Source organism: Chaetodon trifascialis, chromosome 1 (genome assembly GCF_039877785.1).
Source record: "Chaetodon trifascialis isolate fChaTrf1 chromosome 1, fChaTrf1.hap1, whole genome shotgun sequence".
Taxonomy (NCBI): Eukaryota; Metazoa; Chordata; class Actinopteri; order Chaetodontiformes; family Chaetodontidae; genus Chaetodon; species Chaetodon trifascialis.
Window position 1 is genome coordinate 13119783 of NC_092056.1, and position 21054 is coordinate 13140836.

At 41.9% G+C, this 21054-nt stretch overlaps 1 protein-coding gene across 2 annotated transcripts; it reads left to right on the plus strand.

Annotated features, from left to right (window-relative positions):
- Positions 1-503: 503 nt before the first annotated feature.
- On the plus strand, positions 504-20213 carry ext2 (exostosin glycosyltransferase 2). Of its 2 annotated transcripts, none has more exons than XM_070966430.1 (15): positions 504-686; positions 1168-1518; positions 1629-1852; positions 2286-2375; positions 3349-3465; positions 3734-3929; positions 4090-4229; positions 4326-4419; positions 10094-10225; positions 13705-13894; positions 16218-16384; positions 16975-17118; positions 17543-17671; positions 18347-18429; positions 18732-20213. In XM_070966430.1, exons 2-15 carry the CDS (start codon positions 1204-1206, stop codon positions 18868-18870), a joined length of 2160 nt encoding a protein of 719 aa, XP_070822531.1. In that variant the 5' UTR covers positions 504-686; positions 1168-1203; the 3' UTR covers positions 18871-20213. The 2 variants fall into 2 exon arrangements, with proteins under 2 accessions (XP_070822531.1, XP_070822541.1); XM_070966440.1 differs by having other exon boundaries at positions 585-690.
- The last annotated feature ends 841 nt before the right edge of the window (positions 20214-21054 follow it).

A 21054-nucleotide genomic window follows, 5' to 3' on the forward strand; every position in this document is an offset into this window, starting at 1 on the left:
GTAGTAGTTTTACTGCATGTAATTCATGCTGTCATGGAATGGAATGATTTACGCTTGACAACCACTGTATATACAGACCAGTATATATACATCCAGTATCTACACTGGCTGTACCAGTATCACAGAGAAGGAGTTATCCTTGAATTTAGATTGAATATATGTTTGTGGCACCGCTCATCGGTCCAAAAATCTCATAATCAGTAGCTAGTTTGACAGTTTCAACAAGAGTTTGACAAACTATTGATGAAGACCTTGAGGTGTGGTTGAAAGCTCAGAGGAAAGTAAGTTAGTGGGCTCCCCCCCACCCCCCCAACACACACACACACACACACACACACACACACACACACACACACACACACACACACACACACACTTTAAATTGCCAAATGTTTTTGTAAACAGTGAAAAAAGCATCTGCACCAGAAGTTGTGAATCGGTAAAATATGTTTGTGTGCCCCCCATATCCACCAGAGGGAAGCAAAGCATTTCTGTCCTGAGTTACAAAAGTAAATGCAGAAACGAAGAAGAATGACTTCCGGAAGTCAGTGAACGACTTCCTGGAGCGCTAGAGTTAGCTTGGTGTTAGGTTAGCATTAATACTGTATTTAGAAGTATCGCCTGTTTACTTACCTTTGCCATGAATTAAGACCGAATTATCGAGCCTCATTCCTTGAAACGTCTTGGTGGGTAAAACATACGTATAACGTTAGACAACAATATTTTTTCAGTCATTACGTTTAGTAATGTCAGTTGACGTTAGTGAGCTAACTTAGCATGAATGTTTACACAGCTGTTTTAGCTAACCACTGCGTTAGCTGCGGTTAGCCTAGTTAGCTTCCCAGTTAATTTAAGATAAAATAGACAATCATCGTTGCGCTGGCTGTGGACGTTTTAAATTCACCATTAGTTCTATAATATGCAAAGTTTTTTCCACGCGTCATGACAAATATTTTGTTTGTTGTTGCTGATATAATGGCTCGGTAGCGGTCAAAATGTGTTTTATGTGCAACTATTCCTGTTGTTGACAGCAAAGACTTTGAAAAAATATTGAGATTTTGGGAAACTTTTCTATGAAGTGACGTTATAGGCCGTAACAGATTGTTTTGCGCGTTAGGCAGACTGGGCTGTACTTGATCTGTCATTGATCAGACACCTGTCTTACAGACCCTGGTTGGAGAGAGATAGAGAGAGGTGTCAGGCATGTATACCTCTGGGAAATACAGCTCGCGGGGCCCCGCTCTTATCCCGCGGATGAAAACCAAGCACCGCATCTACTACATCACCCTCTTCTCTGTGGTGCTGCTTGGACTTATCGCCACGGGGATGTTTCAGTTCTGGCCCCACTCCATTGAGTCCGCAGCCGACTGGACCCTCGATAAACGCAGTGTTCACGACGCACCTCTGGTCCGCCTGCCTGTCTCCAGTCCTATTCCTGAGAGGGGCGACCTCAGCTGTCGAATGCACACCTGCTTTGATGTGTACAGATGTGGCTACAATCCTAAGAACAGAATCAAGGTATGGGCCCTCACATCACTGAACATTAACAAACTAAGCATATCCCTTCAATGTTTCGCTGTGTTTCGTGTGTAAATCATGACCCATTGTTGAAATGGCTGCTTTTGTAGGTCTACATCTACCCTCTGCAGAAGTTTGTGGATGAAATGGGGGTCCCCATCAGCAGCACTGGACTGTCGCGGGAGTACAATGATCTGCTCAGTGCCATCTCTGACAGTGACTTTTACACTGATGATGTCACCAGGGCTTGTCTTTTTATCCCGTCTGTTGATGTGCTGAATCAGAACTCCCTGCGTATCAGAGAGACCGCCCAGGCTCTGTCGATGCTACCCAGGTAAGCGTTGAAACAAGACCCCATCATGAAAAAGAAAACACTGAGTTTTGACCATGTGGTTGAGTCCCCTCTCTTGTCTCTGTGTTGTGGTCATTGGGGATAGTGCTCAAATGTAGCTTTTTCATCCCCAGAGGATTTATTTACAGTCACATCACCATGTATGTTGTGTAGGTCGGAAACTAATATTTTTCAAAGAACAAAATATTATATTGAAGTATATATTTATCATTTATGTCCTGAAATGCCAGAAATAATGGCCACATAAGATGGATATGTCACCAGGACCCAAAGTGGCCAACAAACCAAAGGCTTTTAAACAGTGGTATGAAGTGGGGAAATGAAGTCATTTTTGACATTTCACAAAAACATTTGATTTTCTTTTGTTGAAGTATTCTGTTAATTAATTGAACTAATCTTCTGTGTGCTTCGATAGGTGGGACAGAGGGATGAATCACCTACTTTTCAACATGTTACCTGGAGGCCCCCCAGACTACAACACTGCCTTGGATGTGCCCAGAGACAGGTAGCTACAGTGCATGTAAAAAGCTACCCTAATATTCAGGAATGGCTTCATTATAATCTGAGTCATAATGAAATCTAAAATGACCAATAATGTTTCACTTTCACAATGTCTTAGTAGAATGCAGAATCAAAAGGTCACCACCAAAAAGTGTGAATCAGCTGATGTACTATGACAGTCAGTTCAGAATTCTTCAGCCTAAATATGATCTAGAAATGAAAACTGAAAAAATGTTTTCAGGATTCCTGTCAGCAGCTTCCAACAAGCAGGCACAAAATCAAAAGGCTAAATTTCTCTGTGTAAAGTATATTCTGTTTCTGGGGCAGATGAAATTCACCAACAATGGATTATGCAGTCTTAAGTAGCATTTACCATAACTGCAGCCATGCGCAAAGTGTTAAAAAATAATAATTTAATGAACATGAAAGAGATATTTACAAGCAATTGGGAGATAACATATTTTTAAGAGGTCTTGAGGAGACGTTTCATCTGGTTGTATTTACCAGCGAAGAGCCTGTGTGTCTCAAGATGTTCTGCAGGCTAGAGTGATGGTTGTGGATGGAAGAGGTTGGGTTTGTGAACACACAGCCTTGAGACAATGAACACTATCTTTAGCTGCAAGGAATTTCCTGGGCTCATCCAGCTGGAGTCCATTTGGCATGGAGCCTCATCAGAACCAGGTGTGTGTGGCTGACTCTGTGTCTCCACTTTATGTTCACCTTGCCTGAGAGCAGAACAAAATCCAAAATACATTTCATCACTCAGTGGACTATGTGGGATCTATTACCCAGGGCACTAAGCCTTGTTTGATTTCATTTCATGTCTCACATCAGCATTGTTGGGTGCAAAAAGTGCTCGTTGGAAGCGAAAAAATTAATGAATGAATTTGCATTTTTAAGTATGTTTCTCCAGCTCATGACTGTTAGACTCCCCAGTGCGCTGAAGCATTGCTACAATCCAGATCCATTTGTTTCAGAGCGCTGCTTGCTGGTGGAGGTTTCTCTACATGGACCTACCGACAAGGTTATGATGTCAGCATCCCAGTGTACAGCCCACTTTCTGCAGATGTTGAGCTGCCTGAGAGACAGCCTGGGTGAGGCCATTAACTCTCATTACCTTGTTTGAGTTGTGCATCATGACCAAATTACAGTCACTTTACCTAATTTATCCACAACAGCTGAACCACAGACAGTGCTCCAAGGGAATGTAACGATGTGTGATATTTACAGAGGACTTCTAAATGCAATAAAAATAATTGTGGTTTTTCAACATGTTTTGGCCTTGTCCCTGATTAATTATAGTCAACAGGATAAAGTATGCCTTGATAACCGGTGGCGTATCTCGTGTCTCCATTCCTCCAGGCCACGGCGCTACTTTATTCTGTCCTCTCAAACTGCCATTCACCGTGAGTACCGCGCTGAAGTGGAGCGCTTGAAGGAAGAAAATGGAGAAGCATTGCTCCTTCTGGACAAGTGTAGCAACCTCTCTCAGGGTGCCGCCTCTGCACGGAAACGCTGCTGCAAGGGGCAGGTGTATGACTACCCTCAGATCTTGCAGGTGGGGAGCACAACTGCGTTAAAAACAAATTAATTTGGTCAAATTGCCAAAGTTCCCATAATGATCTGTGGTTCATGAAAAAGTTTATAGTGTGGAATGGATCAATACAGCCTCGTCATAGTTAGTTTGCAAACTAATGTGGCCTAATGTGTCTCTACAGGAGTCTTCTTTCTGTGTGGTTTTGCGGGGGGCACGATTGGGTCAGGCTGCCCTCAGTGATGTGCTGCAGGCTGGCTGTGTCCCCGTCATCCTCGCTGACTCCTACATTCTGCCCTTTTCTGAAGTGCTTGACTGGAAAAGGTCTGCTAAAGTCACTGAGCAACTGAACAACGAAATAATGTTTTGACAGTTTGACCATTTTCAGTTGACTAACTTAATGCATCTGTTTCTACAAAGGGCATCTGTGGTTATTCCAGAGGAGAAGCTGTCAGAGATGTACACCATCCTGAAGAGTATTCCTCACAGACAAGTTGAAGAGATGCAGAGACAGGTAACAGTCACAGTGTCTAACTGAAGAGAAAACATACATTTAGTTGCTGTTTGAGAGCTCAGCTCGATATGGATGGTGGTCAGAGGTGGTTCAGAGCACTTGAATGTCACATCTGACATGTGCCTGCACCAACCAACCAATCACTCAAGTCTATGGAAGGCAAAACTAATTTTTTGTGATGTGCAAAAGACAGAAATTTGGATGCCGCCCTCACTCTTTATAAGTTCGAATTTCCTCCTTTGCTCAGTCTAGATTTTAAAAAGCTTTCAGAAGACTCAGCTATGTTGATTTTAGCTTGAGTGAAATTCACAGAAGACGGCTCGCTCTCTCTTTCCATTTCATATCTGCATTGAGCCACAATAAACAGAAGTGAAAGCAGCTATGAGAGACGTGCACCAGTTCAGCTGCTCCTCATTCTCTTATATCAACTCTAGTCCATTTAGTAATTATACTGGCCAAACAGACGTTTAGGCCAAAGGCTCAAAGACAAGCTTGGGGTTGGATTACATCAGACAAGCTCAAAAACGTGGCTTGCTTGTGAGGTGGGGGAGGGCGAGGAAGGGGTTGTTGTGTGGGGGTGTTCTGCTGTGTGTAGCTCACAGCTAACTTGGTAGCATAGCTATATTGATATCCACAGTACTCCTCTGTCTGCTCTGACAAGGAACTTGGCCACAGGTATGATATTTTAGAGACTGTGTCACATTTTTGCATGAAGGGCTCTGTTGGCCCATTGGGTGCTTTGCTTCTTACCTGGTAAAGGTCACCATGAATACTTTGTGTTTATTTTCTGCATTATTTACAGAGTTGGGATGTTTGAGAGATTATTCAGAGCGGGTGCACTGTTCAGTCAACGTTTGACATGAGGTCAAATCTGTCATTGAGCAGATAGAAGTCATGTTAGAAGAGCTTGATTTGATAAATGCGTCAACTGCATCAAATAAGAACTACAGTAAGTGTTTATGGGAGATTTTTACCAGACAGGCAGCCGTGTGCCTAATGGGCCTCCAGAGCACTTCCTGTTAAAAATCCAACGTTAAAAGCTTGTTTTCGCCATGTGGGTTAAACTCTTGAAGATAATGGGGTCTGTCCCAATATCTGCATTTACAGTATTTGTGAGTGGTCAAGTGCCTGCATGTGTGACATATTTCCAGCAACTCCCACAGTTCCCAGTAGCCTGTTCAGGCTGCAATGTATGGCAGTTTATCAGAGCACTCAAAGACACACTTGAGTAGTAAGAGCATCCCATCACTCACTCAAATACAATTACTGAGCATGGCTCAAGGGGACATAGGTGGTTTGTTGCAACAAATAAGCAGGATCAGTCATACAGTATTGTAACCATAGTCACATCACAGAAGAAAACAGGCATTCACAAGCACAATAATATTGAGAGGTAATTAAATTGGCATATAAGATAAGATAACATAGGATAAAACAGGCATGGAATGGTCAAGATAAGGAGGATACAGGATAAAGAATAAAAAATCAACTATATGTATATTATGTACAGATTATAAAAATACTACTGCCTACAATACAAATGCTATTGCCAAGATTATTGTGAGAAAAACTACCAATGCCAAATGCTGAATTGCACATAAAGAAGTGCTGTTGCATAAAAAGAACATTGAATTGCATGGGTCTATTTATATGTACCATATGTACAGTTTATCAGAAGAATCATGCAGGTTTATTGTGCTTAAAAGAGACACAATATGCTATTATTTTGAAAGGTTATTTCTCCAAGCAATCATAAATGGACATGACATTTAATATTTCTCTTTACAGTGTCATATATGCAGCATCACTCACACATTTTGTCTTGCCAAATGCTCTCCAGCCTCCCGGATGTAAAAGATGGGATAATTTAAATTCTAGTCATTGTGGGAAAAGATTTTTCTGCTTCTCTAGAATCCGATTTCTTCAAATGGTTATTCTGGGAAAGAGTAAAAATTGATTTATTTTTTGGTTTGGTTGAGTTGGTGTAATTCATTAGTTCTACCAGCAGAGGGCTCAGCAGCCCTCTCTTTCATAGTGTGTCTATGTGTGCACATAGACTGGCTTTTGTCCTTACCAAGGTAAAAATAGGAAGAGATGCAGTCTTACCTCAAAGGATATGTAAAATAATCAACAGCAATAACATATTTAGTTTTAGTTTTTGTCAATATAAATTAAGTTAAAAATATAAATATAAATTATTAAGTTTAAAAGTCAGTCAAAAAACAACAGCTGCTCCAAGCCCTCAAATTAGTTTTCATTGATATTCATCCAATGCCCGTCTGACAGGTCAAATGTGTTTTTATTCCACACAGATACATGCAGTTTTTTGTTGTTGTTTTTCTTAGTTATCGTACAGTAACATCCACATAATGAGTTGGCGCTGCAGTTTCACTTCATCCTGCATGGACGCAGCATTCGGTTAAGTCAAGTCTTATTAGAGACCAGGTCAAATTGTGATAGACTACTGTTGAGCTTCCATCAATAGTCAGCAGACTCGGTTCAGACAGCACAACTCATTTTCAAATTTGAGATGATGTAATGACATCCATTTAGGTCACGTATTAAAAGGCCACATACTAAACAGCTGCGAGATGATAACCGCTGAGCCCATGTTTGTGTGCTGACTCCCATGAGCCTTGTTTGGGTCATACCCTCAAAATATGACACATACACTTCAGACTGTTATTAGATTAGCACAGCCAAATCCACTCTATTATTAAATTAGAATATATGAAAGGGGGGGAGGGATGGATTTCAACTTCCTTCTTGTCCTTTCCTCAATTATTGCTGTTACTGAGCTCCAACCTGACAAGCATCTATTTTCTTGTAGTCTGCGGATCCTACTTGTCTTCCCAACATTGTTGTAGTCCCCCAGCTCACCACCATGCAGAACAGTCTGCTCTCTGCAGCTGATTTATAGAATATGTCGAGTCTGTCTACTCTCCTCTCACCTCCACGCGGCCTGCTTCTCTTCAATCCTTTTTACGTGCGTCCCCTCATACAGAACTGACCAGTTAGCCAGGATGATGACAGGTGTCAGTTTCCTTTTGGTCGTTCAGAAATGTTATAAGAGATCTGTAAATTTGCTAGAATTGCAGATTTGATCTCTTTCAACCATCAACCAATTCTCCTACACCTGTTTTCTTTCCTCTTCTTTCACAGCCCAAAGTGGAATATGAAATCTTAAGTGAAAAGTTTGAACCGGGCACAGTGCAGTCTCACTGCAGAATGTGTGGAGCCACACAAACTATGATCTGTCGGTGGGGTAGTCTGTAATCCAGGAAACCATGCGGCTCATGAGCACCACGACTGTGTAATCCCACATGAAACCTGCAGCTAAAGCAGCGCTCTTCAGTCATTGTGGTCCTCTAGAGCCAAAGTCCTGCTCGTTTTTACTGTAGCCATTCTAGCAAGGATTGATTTACACCTCGGAGACCAAATAATTATTATTAACAAGATGTGTGTGTATGTGAGTGTGCAGAAATGTTTTGATCACAGTTGAAAGTAAAGTGCTAATAAATCTTGAGCAAAATAATATTCCCAGTGAGCAGCTCACATGATTGAAGCGGACTTGGTCTCGCTGCTGTTTTTGATTATGTCAAAAACACTAATGATTGCCTGGTTCTGTCCACAGCTCACTGGCTGCCAATTCTGGTCTATAGGTTGAATCATCTGTCAGGCACTTGACAACTTCCACTGATTTAAAAAACGTGATGCAGACTACTGTAATCTAAGATGTTTCTGATCAGCTCTTCGACCTTCATTTAACCATTTTAAACAAGAAAATAGGGAGAGGTGCTGGCGAGTTCTCTAAACTAGAAGGAAATGAGATAATTTGGTTTTAACCAAGCGTCACATCAGGTGACTGTTGCATTTGACTCACAGAGAGATATATTTTGGATCTGACTCTCTTGGGATTGTTTGCTTTATTTCTCAGTGTTTGCACAGATCTACAGTCACAGTTGCTTTAAACTTAATTTGCATTTTATTGGTGAAATAAATTTTGGTTAGCTCATGGACTGAGTAGACCAGAGCTGCTATTTTTGTACTACTACACGTCTTTGCTCATTAATAAAACAAACAGGAACAAGATGAAGGCTATAGGATAGATGCTGCAGTTGGAAGATGGTGTATGATTTTCTCTTCCTGTCTTGTAACGCTGTCTCTTCTTCCCTGCTCATAAAAATTCCTGCAGGCGCTGTGAGAGGGTGGAGGGTGGTGGGACGGGCCCTAGGGCCAGCACAGTTTGCTTTTTGCCTCCTCCCGGTCAGAAAAGAAACTTTCATCACTGGCTGATTTATGGGCCGTTGGGATTCCCCCCTGAGATTAGAAAGTCTTTTTGGATTCTCCTCACCCTCTCTATAAAAATAAACGCTGTTTTTGTGTTGTTTTACGTCTCCAAAGCTCCGTCCCATGCTCACACATGGGTGATTTAGGTAATGGTCACATGTTCACGTGCCACAAAGGTCTGTCTTTGTTTAACATTAGCTAACAATACACACATCACATGAGATAGAAACATAGCTCAAACAGTCAAATATTCACATCCTCTTCCTCCGGAAATGTGGGTCATTGAGGAGCTGGTGGGAGTCGGCTCAGTCTAACACGGTGCCTCCTGGCAGGAGACAGTGTTGTTTGAAGCATCATTAACTCTTATAGGCTTCTCTTGCCTCTGAACTGTCCCTTGAAGTTGCTTAAGAGAATAGGGGCCTGCAGGGGGCAAGAAGGTCAGCCACATATGTCATGGTCAGTAGCACTATTCTCGATCAATTCATTGTAACTTTCATGTGTCATGGTATAAAGAGAAAAAAGAGATCAAGATCCCTTTGAATGTCTTCTTCTCTGCATCTTGACCATAACGCATTCGGAGCTTTTAGGTATTCTCTTCCACGTTTGCCACCTTGGCTGAAAAGACTGTGAAGCGAACTGCTTTTTTGAGTTTGGTATTCCTGCAGCCAGTGTGATAACATTAAGTTAAGGGTTAAGAGTTCAGTTATCATTAAAGTCTGCTTTTCACATCAGAGATCTGTTGAAGTAAAACAGGCACCGTCAAAAGAAATTTTAGAAAGCCTCAGAAGAAGAGTTGTTGAAGGTCACGAGGCTGGAGAGGGCTGCAAAATAGTCTTTTAAGACTTGGACCGGAGGGGAAAGAATCTGGATTTTATAGTTATGACTTCATACTGGTACATTATCTTCTGTCATGTAATGGCATATCATGTCATAAAAATACCAAAACTGAGTTAAAAGTAAGAACATGGCAGTTGAATACAATGAAATACCGTCTTATTCAAGTTAAGGTCAGTCATGTATGTTGTTCATGTAAACATCGTCGTTGTCTTAATTTTGTTACTTTTTTATTGACGATTCCAGGATGGTGACTAATTCTGGAAACAATAGCAGATTTTTTTTCATTTCTTACAGCTTTATGCAGCTTGTGTTGATGATGATCTTTACATTACATTGCATTGTTGTTGTTTGTTTTTCATCAATCAATTCAAATATCCAATTCTGTATGACCGCTCACCTCTGAAGGTTGAGTATGTTTGGTTGATATACATTTTATTAAATATGCAGCTTAACGTTGATCCTCTAAACATGTTTTTGTTTGCTCTTTTTTTCCTGTTTTTTTGTTGTCCTGTGTACATTTTAAGAAGTCTGTTCCATTTGTCCATAGGCACGCTGGTTCTGGGAGGCCTACTTCAGCTCCATGAAGGCTATTGGCTTGACAACGCTGCAGATCATCAACGACCGCATCTACCCATATGCTGCACGCACCTACGAACAGTGGAACAATCCACCTGTGGTGGTATGTAACTGTGTAGATTCGTTGCTCATGTGCATTTCAGTATTTCTAACATTTGGCCATTGAACAAGATTATTTGTTACATTATTGTGTCTTAAACTTTCATTGGTCTTTCAAAACTGTCCATTATTTAGCTCTGTATGTCCTGAAGGCTGTTCTCATCCAACATGCAGCTACTTAATCTATACAGCCTGTGCTGTGCCACTCAGTTGTATTCCTACAAGTCTTTTTATTGGAGACATCTGAATGACGGCCATCCAGAATGCAGCTATGACCATACAGACGCTCGCAGTGCCACATAAGCTTCTCCACTCTCCTGTGCCTTGTAAATCAAAGCCTCTGTGGCAGAGTGACAGTAGATGCCTTCACTCTTTCTGAAGCGCCACACATGCAGCGCTTCATAGTTTGGTCTACACCCAGCTAGCTCTGAGGCAGCCAGTTTGTGTCAGCAGTTCTGCACTAGGAGGATGCCTCCGTTGTGGTGAAAAATAAGTTCCTGCATGTCTGAGTCATTGTGTTTGTAGAGAGTACGCTGGATGTGAAGAATGGTGTGTGTGTTTAGCGTCCCTGCGGTTGTGGGAGTTTGTGGCTGCAGACAGCTTGGCTGGGCGACTATCTCTCAGGAGTTATTAATCAGCCCGGTCTGATCTAGAGTCTCCACCATCCTCAGCCTGTGGGGTAGAGGCCTGTTCATGTGAGCATGTGCGCATATGCATAATGATATTTGGGCTTAACAATATGCAAAGAAAAAATCAGATTACGATTATTTTGAGAGATTTTGTAAGACTGATATGAGTCATGGCGTTAGTGTGAACAATTTTCAACACACAAAAAAAAAGAATTTGTAGGCTGGGGCATCTCTGTAGCGCTGCAGTGCTTCATTTATAATCATATGTTTTGACACATTTTACCTTTATAATTTGGATGTCGCACATTTTGATTAATTGTTTATTCTGCATAATAGTGTCTTTGCATCTGTCAGATGTCTGCAAGTATCTAGGTACAAGGAGATCCAGTGAAATGCTAAAATTAGAGAGGTGGCAGTCACAATCAAGTTGCATTGGTGTAAACATGAAGCGCTCTGAGTTGTGTCTGTGCAGTCGTTCAGAATTAATAGGTTTACGGTCAATCAGCTGCTCACTCTGGTTGCCTGTTTTCCTCTGAGCAGGTAGCTTGTTAATCAGCAGTTATACTTGACATTGCCCACTTATGTCAAAATGTTTTGTCAGAGCGAGTCCAATCTATCAGTATCACTCAGGTCTCTGGTTTGTCCAGAGCCAGAGGAGGTTAATTGCATCATGGTACAGACCTCTGACCGTTCCTGCCTTCGATGGGAGATGAAGTGTTTTCTCGATGGATTCAGTGAATGGATGGTGAGAAGAACTTGCACAGAGCACTAAATAAATCAGGCAGACATTTTTCCCCCTCTCCTCCTGTAGTCTTTAGGCTGGTAATTGAAAGCACATTTCCAAGGATTGCTGGTGCCTTTGGAAGGGGGGTTTCAGAGAAAGGGACAAGCTGCTTTTTGTTTGGGAGTTGTAAATAGTGAGCATACTTGTAAAGTTTATACATTACAAGAATTGAAGCATCTCAGTCTTTCAACATTGTCAGAGTTTAAAACATTTTTGTGGTTATTGGCACCTGCGCATATGAAAATCTTATTTGATCACTAGTTTGTTTAAAAGTCACCGTACACTTTGCGAGAATTTGGACATTTTTGTTTTCCTGCACATTAGATTTTAAAAGAAAAATGCTATGACCTTCAGCTTTACTTTGAGGGTGTTTACATGCACATCTGATCAACCATGCACTATAAAGTTTATTAGACGTAATCACTTCCAGGTAAAAAGAAGTTTGAGTCTGACACTGGTCACTCACCGTGGATGTGAATACGTTAAATACCCTTAAAACTCAAAAGTAGCACTTTAACCTGAGAGTCATTTCTTTTGAAATCCAGTCGGCTGAAGTAGAGTTAAAATAATAGAAACACATCACCGTCGTAATACTCCTGACATGTATTGTATGTTGTGTTGCAGCTTAATTAGCAGAATATTTAAAGTTTAGATTAAGTCTACCACCACTGCGGCCATTTTATCTAGTGTCTAAGTTTAGTGAAGAACCACTCAAACAGTTCAAATAACAAGATACAAGTCTTCTTTTTTAGTGTAAATACAAAGTATTAACTCCTTCAGATCTGCTGGTGACATGCTGAGCTGCGGCTTTCTTTTCATCTAACTAATTCTGTTTGACAAATGACTAAAGTGGTCTCTGCCTCTTTTATTCTGCTTCAACGCATCTGTGCTGCGTATATATGTGTTAGTTTAATTATTTCCCGCTCCGCTTGTTTGACAATGTGAGAATGACCACAAGGAAGTTTCCACTTGCCAATAAAGTGACTTTTTATTGGTGGAGGAGTGACTGATGTTGTGTAAAAGGCAGTTGCTGTGTCTCTGTTGACAGACTTGTGTTGATGCTGTGAAAGGAGCCACATATTCACTGTGTGGCCACCTGGGACCAGAGGAGAAACAGGGTTTATATGTACCCGCAGATTGAGATATGCTCTGTTTGCCCCCCTCAGGCTGATTGTCACTGTAACCACGGTGGAACATTTTTGGAGCCTTTGAAGACTTTCATTGAGCTTATTAACCCTGATGCTCTTATAGTTGCGAGTGTTGTAGTAGCACATGCTTGTGAATGAAAGATAGGGCTTTTCTTTTTATTTCGCTTGAGAGAACAACCTCTGTAGGAAAAAAAAGGCATTTTTTGCACACAGACTAACGCTAGTTGTCTCCTCTAATCCCAATGACTATGTGTAACTTTCAAAGTTTAGTATTTAGCACACACATACCATCAGAAAACTCTCCACTGGCATCATGCATTTAACACTGTCACTCGATCTAAGCTGAAGTCAGTGCGGCTCCCAGGGTTAACGAGCCATTTTAAAGGGGAGCAATGACAGAAAAGCCAAGTTCCACATTGACGGTCGACAGCCACAGTTCACTCCCTGGCAAACTCCGCTCCTTCACTGCTCCTTATTTCTCCCCTTCTCCTCTCTATCCCACCCTGTTTGTCTACATCCCACAATACCCCTCATAATAACATCACAGGAGCAGTAGATACAAAAGGGTAGCCAACCTGTCTTGTTTGCAAACCCCTTCGCGGTCTTTCTTGTGCTTCTGTATTAATGCTTCTGTCGGGTTTACTTGGCTTTCTCGCTGGAGGCTTTTGGCACTCTGTCCTCTGCTTCGGTTAGCCCCCGAGACACATTATTGGATGATTCTTGCTGAGTAATAAAAACCATCATCTGGAAATTACTGCAGGTGACCTCACTGTCCAGTGAAGCGTTGCTATAGTGTATTAAATCATGGAAAACATGACAGACAGGGGTTGACACAGAAGACATGAAGCTAGCTGTACAGTAGCTTTTCTTGGAAATGAAAATAGATGAACAAAGATGTTTTTTTCCTTTGTTTCTTGTGTAGAAGTGGTCCAGCGTGAACAGCCCCTTGTTCCTGCCACTCATCCCACCGAGGGCACCTGGGTTCACAGCAGTGGTGCTGACCTACGATCGTGTTGAGAGTCTTTTCCGGGTCATCACAGAAATCTCCAAGGTGCCTAGCTTGGCTAAGCTGCTGGTAGTGTGGAATAACCAGAACAAGAGTCCTCCTGAGGGTGAGTATCACAGATTCTCATCAGAAATAAGAAAGTTCATGAAGCTTTCCAAGAGATATAGTTGTATATACTCTCAGTTGCCATCTATTAGATAAAAACCAATGCAGCCTAACCAAACAATTCTGCATTAAATGTGGCCTTTGTGAAGGTTGAGGCTGTTGTTTGTTGTGCTGTTGAACTGAGATGATAATACTTCACTCAGTACTCAGTACCCTGAGCATAGGCATGTGTTTTATTGTTACCTCTGTTTTTTTCTGCCTCTCATTACTCTTCATCATCAGTTGTAGTCCATTAGAGATGTGTCATAGTAAGCTCTTATTAATGGTTATTTATTTCACCTTGCACTCTAATTATTTGCCTTAATATAGCAATTAAGTACATGACAGTTAATCGCGCCTTACCCGACTAAGAGCTAAGAAAGACGAAGAGTGTTCTGGACCAGGAATTATATCGGTCCCGCTGCTGTAAGAGTTGGCCAATGTAATGAAGTAATGAGAGGACTTTGAAGTGCTCCCTCGTGGCTGTGAGTTGCCTTTTCATTAGAGGCGTCAGCGGCGCCTGGCTGGAGCTTTGTGACCCATTAGAATTAACAAGGGGCCATTGACGGGTCAGACTCACGGGGCTCAGTCCAGTATGAAGGCAGATTTCTTCCCAATTCACACCAAGCCTTGATCCGATGTGTTTACAGGCTTCTATTTTTCCTTCCTCCTGGATTATTTTAAGGCCGTGCTCTGACCTAGTAACATAATGGAGTTTTTTATGTTGTTTGTTGTTTCTTTTTTACACAATCTATCATATTGTGTCGAGTGTTGGACAATTATGCTTAAATTATGGACTTAAATTACATTGCGTTTATCTAAGTGTCTTGACCTGCTTTCAGTGTTTGTGTGTTTTTATAAATGCTCTCTTGTATCTGTACAGCAGCTGCGATGAACTGCCACACAGCGACAATAAATGCAGTCGTAGCTTATTTTTCATTCCATGCAATTTTGTTTTGTCGGTTGTTGAATCCAGTTGCAGAAGTCCCAAAAGAAATAACAGCAGCTGCATTTTGAGCCATGTCAATGTGGAGCTCAAGTTTTAAAATTCAGATAATGACCAATAATTCCCTCCGTCCTACTGTCTTTCCAACCTTGGAAATAAAAGAAAGGATGACAGCAACATGGACAGAGTGAAAGAAGAAACTCTGGCTATTTAACATAGCACTTTTCCTGACAATAGCTTTTGACAGGAGACCTCAGACGTGGTTAGGAGGACCTGGAGCTCTTCTTATAGGCTGCCAGGCTCCAGTTAGCCCTTTAATGAGGGGACACATTCTGTGTGTGATCTGTCTGTGCCGTAGTCCGTGCCATGGACACTGCCCAAGATCCCTGAAACGCTGGCCTGAAAAAAGCACTCTGTTGATGTGCCTCATGAAGAGTATTTGTGTGGTTAGATCTGCACGTGCTTGAGGTTAGCGTAGCGATACGAGTCAGTGAGTGAAGTGAACTCCCAGAGCACTATTTTCCACCGCCAGGACAAACTTCAGATATTTCTCTCAGTGGTAAATAACATCACAACTCCTCACTCATCATAAGGCTATGATAGTGTGGCCATATTTATCATCTTGTGCAACCCCTAAAAATATATGAAACAAGTGTTACTGCAGTGTCACATACTGTATATATGTATCGACTGCAACTGAAAATTATTTTCAGTTAATTGGTTTGCAGATGGGCGGCACGGTGACAGCAGGTAGTGCGCGTGCCTCACAGCAAGAAGGTTGCCGGTTCGATCCCCGGGTCAGGCGGGGCCTTTCTGTGTGAAGTTTGCATGTTCTTCCCGTGCATGCGTGGGTTCTCTCCGGGTACTCGGGCTTCCTCCCACAGACCAAAAACATGCTCATTAGGTTAACTGATGACTCTAAATTGTCCGTAGGTGTGAGTGCGAGTGTGAATGTTTGTTTGTCCTTACATGTGGCCCTGCAATCGGCTGGCGACCGGCTCAGGGTGTACCCCGCCTCTCGCCCATTGTAGCTGGGATAGGCTCCAGCCCCCCGCAACCCCGAAAGGGATAGGCGGTATAGATAATGGATGGATGGATGGTTGGTTTGCAGATGTTGGGGAGAAAAGGCAAATGGCTTATTTTGTCTGCACAACAGTCCAAAAGCTTGCACCAACAAATTGATGCAGTTTTTTCTTGAGAAATATCAACAATTAACCATCAAAATTTCTACCACTTATAATGTGGATGTTATGATTAATCATCCGAATTGTTTCAGCTCTGTATCTTTGTGTACAAACATGGAAATGTGGTTGCTATTATTGTATTGTTTGTTTGGCAGAGTCTCTTTGGCCCAAGATCGGTGTTCCTCTCAAAGTCGTGCGAACCAAAGAGAACAAGCTGAGTAACCGCTTCTTCCCCTATGATGAGATCGAGACAGAAGCTGTGCTGGCCATCGATGACGACATCATCATGCTGACATCTGATGAACTGCAGTTTGGCTACGAGGTGAGAAAAAAAGACCCCCCCTCCCCATTCCAAAACCTTGACATACTTTCCCATCCTTTCTCTGCTGGCGAGTCCAGCAGGACACCATTTCAAGTTGATCCCAGTGTTTAAAGTCATTCAGGGAGATTACAGGCTCGTTCTCCGCTCGATGGGGATTTGACTGCCTGCTGAATGTGTTTGATGTGTGAAGAATGATGACAGGTCGAGGGCTGATGCTTTCCATGCCCACATACCTGCCCGGCAACCCTTAGCCCGGCACACTCACCTGAATCCATTTAGAAACCATTTGATAAAATTGTGCTCAGTTTAAGGATAATGACATGGAATTGCAGACAGGATAGAGGAGCTGTCCGTCTGAATAGATGACAGTGCTTCTTGCTTGCAGTGCGAAGATATTCAGCCAATCATTAAAAATACTTCTACTTGAAAATATTGTAATTTGACTTTCCGGTGGGATTTTTGGCTGAGAGAAAGCTTTTTGAACTGTAAGGCTAAACACCCCCCTAATCATTCATCATTTAGCTATCAGCTATCAGTCCTCACGTTAGTTCAGTTCACCTGAAAGTGTCTGATCTTCTGTCCTGCTCCAGGTATGGAGGGAGTTCCCAGACAGGCTGGTGGGCTACCCAGGCCGGCTGCACCTCTGGGACCATGAAATGGGGAAGTGGAAGTATGAGTCAGAGTGGACCAACGAGGTGTCCATGGTTCTAACTGGAGCCGCCTTCTACCACAAGGTGACTTGGGAGATTCTGGCTCAAATGAAGCCGTTTTGGCTGCTTGAGCTCTGCCCTCAGAGCTGCTCATGGATGTTAGACCTTTAACTTCATGACGATGCACACAGAACAAATTCTGAGAAGGTCTGGAAATCAAATTAAACAATGTGTTTGCAGAAAGGATCAGAGAATTTCCAGTAGACTTCTGTTATGGACATGTGCAGGATTACAGGCAAGAAGATAACAGTGATAGATGAGCAGAGCGTCGTGGGGAGAGCGAGGTTATCTCGCTTCTACTTAAACTTCACACACTCAGTTCAAAGCGCATTCTAGCGCAGTGGTTCCTCCTACATACTCTTGGGTCAAACAGTGTTTGCATTATTGTACATAAACATGTCTGCAGTATATCTGTGCGACACCTTGTAATCATTTGTTTCCATTCCAGTACTTCAACTATTTGTACACATACAAGATGCCCGGAGACATCAAGAACTGGGTGGACGCTCATATGAACTGTGAAGATATTGCCATGAACTTCCTGGTGGCGAACATCACAGGCAAAGCCCCCATAAAGGTACATTCATAGCTCTGGCTGGCTGCTTGCTGGGGGGAGGCTGAAGTCTGACAGGGCAGACCAGCATCCCTGGGTTTGATCAGCTCTCACCCTTCACTGCCTCTCCCTCCTCCCATCCATGCTGACTGTGCCCAGGTGCAGGGGCCTGAACTAAAGCCGGCCTTAACCTCCCTTATCTGGGTGTCACTCACTGGCACTCCCCCTTAGAGTATGTTTTCCTAAGCTCACCAGGGCTCACGCACACCCTGCCATCAAATCACAAGCTGCACACTTCCCTACACCTGCACCCGCGCCCCCACCTCCCACCGTATCTCCTACAGGTTACTTCAGAAAACACTCACCCTCTCCAACTCGGTCTGTCTTCCTCTCAGGGTCTCTCACATTCTGCTACACACACATACGTTCTCTGGTGCAGGCATGTGTCGGGGGGGGAGGGGGGTTGGTGTAGTAGATGTGACAGAGGAAAGCCATACATCATCTCTCTCCAGCTCCACTGATGAGAATTCAGACACGTTTCCCCACAGTGTGCCTGACAGAAGTTCTCGTATTATGTCACAGACTTATTCCCTCAGACTGGACAGTCTATTAGCTTCTGTCTGTCTGACCTGCTGAGGTCTAAAAAACAGCTATAGTGAGCTGACATGACTGATGTGACTTTGTGCTGCTTCTGTTTAGGTGACACCCAGGAAAAAGTTCAAGTGCCCGGAGTGCACTGCTATTGATGGACTGTCCCTGGATCAGACACACATGGTGGAGAGGTATGATGCTCTGTGTTGGAAATCTTGGATGAAATGAGCACAGTACGATCTTGTTTGTGTGTGTTTTCGGTCTTTCCAGTTATTTCTTTAACATTACACTCAATCATTTAATTCAGGTTTACAGATATAAACAGATATAAAATGTAGAAAAGAAAAACTTAATTGTTGAAGAGGGGCCCTTAAAATAATTAGAAAGACAGAAAAGGACTTTATCCATATATATTGCAAACATTACTAATCAGAAGGAAAATATGCGTCTTTAGCCTGCTTTTAAAGTAAATGTGTTGTGTTTTCATCCCTAGATCTGAGTGCATCAACAAGTTTGCATCAGTTTTTGGTACAATGCCTCTGAAGGTGGTGGAACACCGTGCAGACCCAGTGCTTTATAAAGACGACTTCCCAGAGAAGCTCAAGAGCTTCCCCAACATCGGCAGCCTCTGACCAGTATGCAACAGATACTTGGACCTCATCACAGCCTCAAAATTTCAAGGTTTGTCACCAACATTGTCTTTAAAACAAGATATCAGTATTCAGACAAAAGTGGGACATGCTCCTATCACCTTGCAGTTCAAGTGACCTGTTTTCTGCTTTTTTAAAGTGAATTGAAAAGGCAGAACTGTGCAGGACATTAAGTTAATATCTTGAATAACATAGGACGCGGAAATCTCAGAATGGTGACGAGCATGATGAGAATTATTTGTTTATTGGGATTAAAGTGAAAAATATTGTCAAACATTTAGCATTACTAATGTCTAGACTAATGTTACTGCTACTGGAGGGACACCCTGAGTTTAATGTTTGATGGGCAGGCTGACTGATTGGAGGCTTGTGGTCCCTCACGGTTACTGTTTTGGAGCTGGACGCTTTTGGCTCCAGCTGCTCTGAAATCAGCGTATACAGTGTATATATTAGTATTTTGCAGCAGTGCTGTATAATAGTCATAATTTATGATGCTCCAACTAGGATTTTCTTTTTTCCTGGACCCAATTCTTTTAGCTGTACTGTATGAAAACAAAAAGTAATAAATGTTTAATTTACATGATATATATTTCATGATTCAATGACATATCTATGAGGGCTTTATGTAATGGTTAATTGAATGTGATAGCACAGAGCGTGGTGGCTAACAGATGATGTACAGTAAATGTTTCACATACGGTCCATTTTTACACAATCAGATTGGACCAAGCTGGTTCCATAAATCTTTTATTTAGAGTGAGTAACTGCTGATTTTAAAATACTGACTCAGAGCTACTGGAACATCTTGAATTGTAATTTTATACTGCCTGAGCAAGCCTTTCATTATATTAATATATAAGAAAAGCAAAGGTGCTGAATGAAGCACCCACTAAGTCATTGAGTTATGTGTATGAACACTGCACATGCATAGGAGTTATTATTTGTTTGCCACGTGTTTGAAAGCATACTGTACAGTGAATAATGGACACCACCCAAATCCACACTTTTCAGAACAGATGTGTACAAACTGTCGATGCAATGCTTTGGAGTTTTTTTTATTTTTATATTATACCTGTTGTGTGTGTTTGTATTTTTTCCTTTTCATCACATCTTGTCCCAGCTCCAGTATTTAGGCTTCAAAATTCAGAGCAGTGCAGTCTTTAGGATGTTAACATTGCCTCGTGGTGTCTTTATTTGCCCCATTTTTTAAATTGTTTTCATACGGTCAGTGAAATTGTTTTACATTTTTTTGACAGGCTTTATGTATCTAAGTGTATATATGACTTTGTAATACATAAGTAAAAACCACAATAATATGTCTCACAGTTTCAATGCTCTTTTTTTTCCATCTACATATGTGTGAGTGAGGTGGGAAGATGATGTCGTAAGACTTTTTCCTTTTTCACGTCTGTCTTTACTCGGATCTCAAACCGTCCGGACCCTCCGTGACACGGGCGATCCACTGTTCCCTCCAGCCTGTCACCTGTTGTTAATATACGCTTGCCTAATCCACCCTGTTCAATGTCAGCAGTTCAAAAGGGCGCAGTTCGTATTTTTGTCAACTTCAATTAGTGTGATACTCTTGCGGGTTGTGCGATCTCATTTCAGCACTCGAGACCCTTCAAAGGGACTGAAATGCATGGGGATTTCAGAATGTGACTATGGGGATGACACAATATTTTGGCAGGGTGGTGCAATGCAATAAGACACTTGCAAATTCATTGATTTTTTTTTTTAACAACAGACAACTTTTTCACAAGTTGTGGCCAAGCAATATCTGTGGCTGATGATTTGAAAGGCTTGTCTTGAACCAGGGAGTGACCTTTAAATACCCAGAGAATAGATTTTCTCTGCACTGTGTGGCTACAGTGGTTTCACAAGGAATCACCATTACCTTGCAAGAAATTCTATCCTTTATACACTGTGGCTTTTGCTGTGTAAACCTTGTTAGGCGTGCATTGCATTTCATAACAAATTAAATGACAGATATTGATTCTGAATAGAAGTGCAATAACTTATTGTACTTTAATCACACACAAAATGTAACAAGCATGAGTAAATTCATACACTCATTTCAAAAGACCGCTTAAAGCCACAAAAACTTGGAAAAAAAAAACCTTTTGAAACTCATAAGAATTACATATCAAGAAAAGAAATGTACCAACA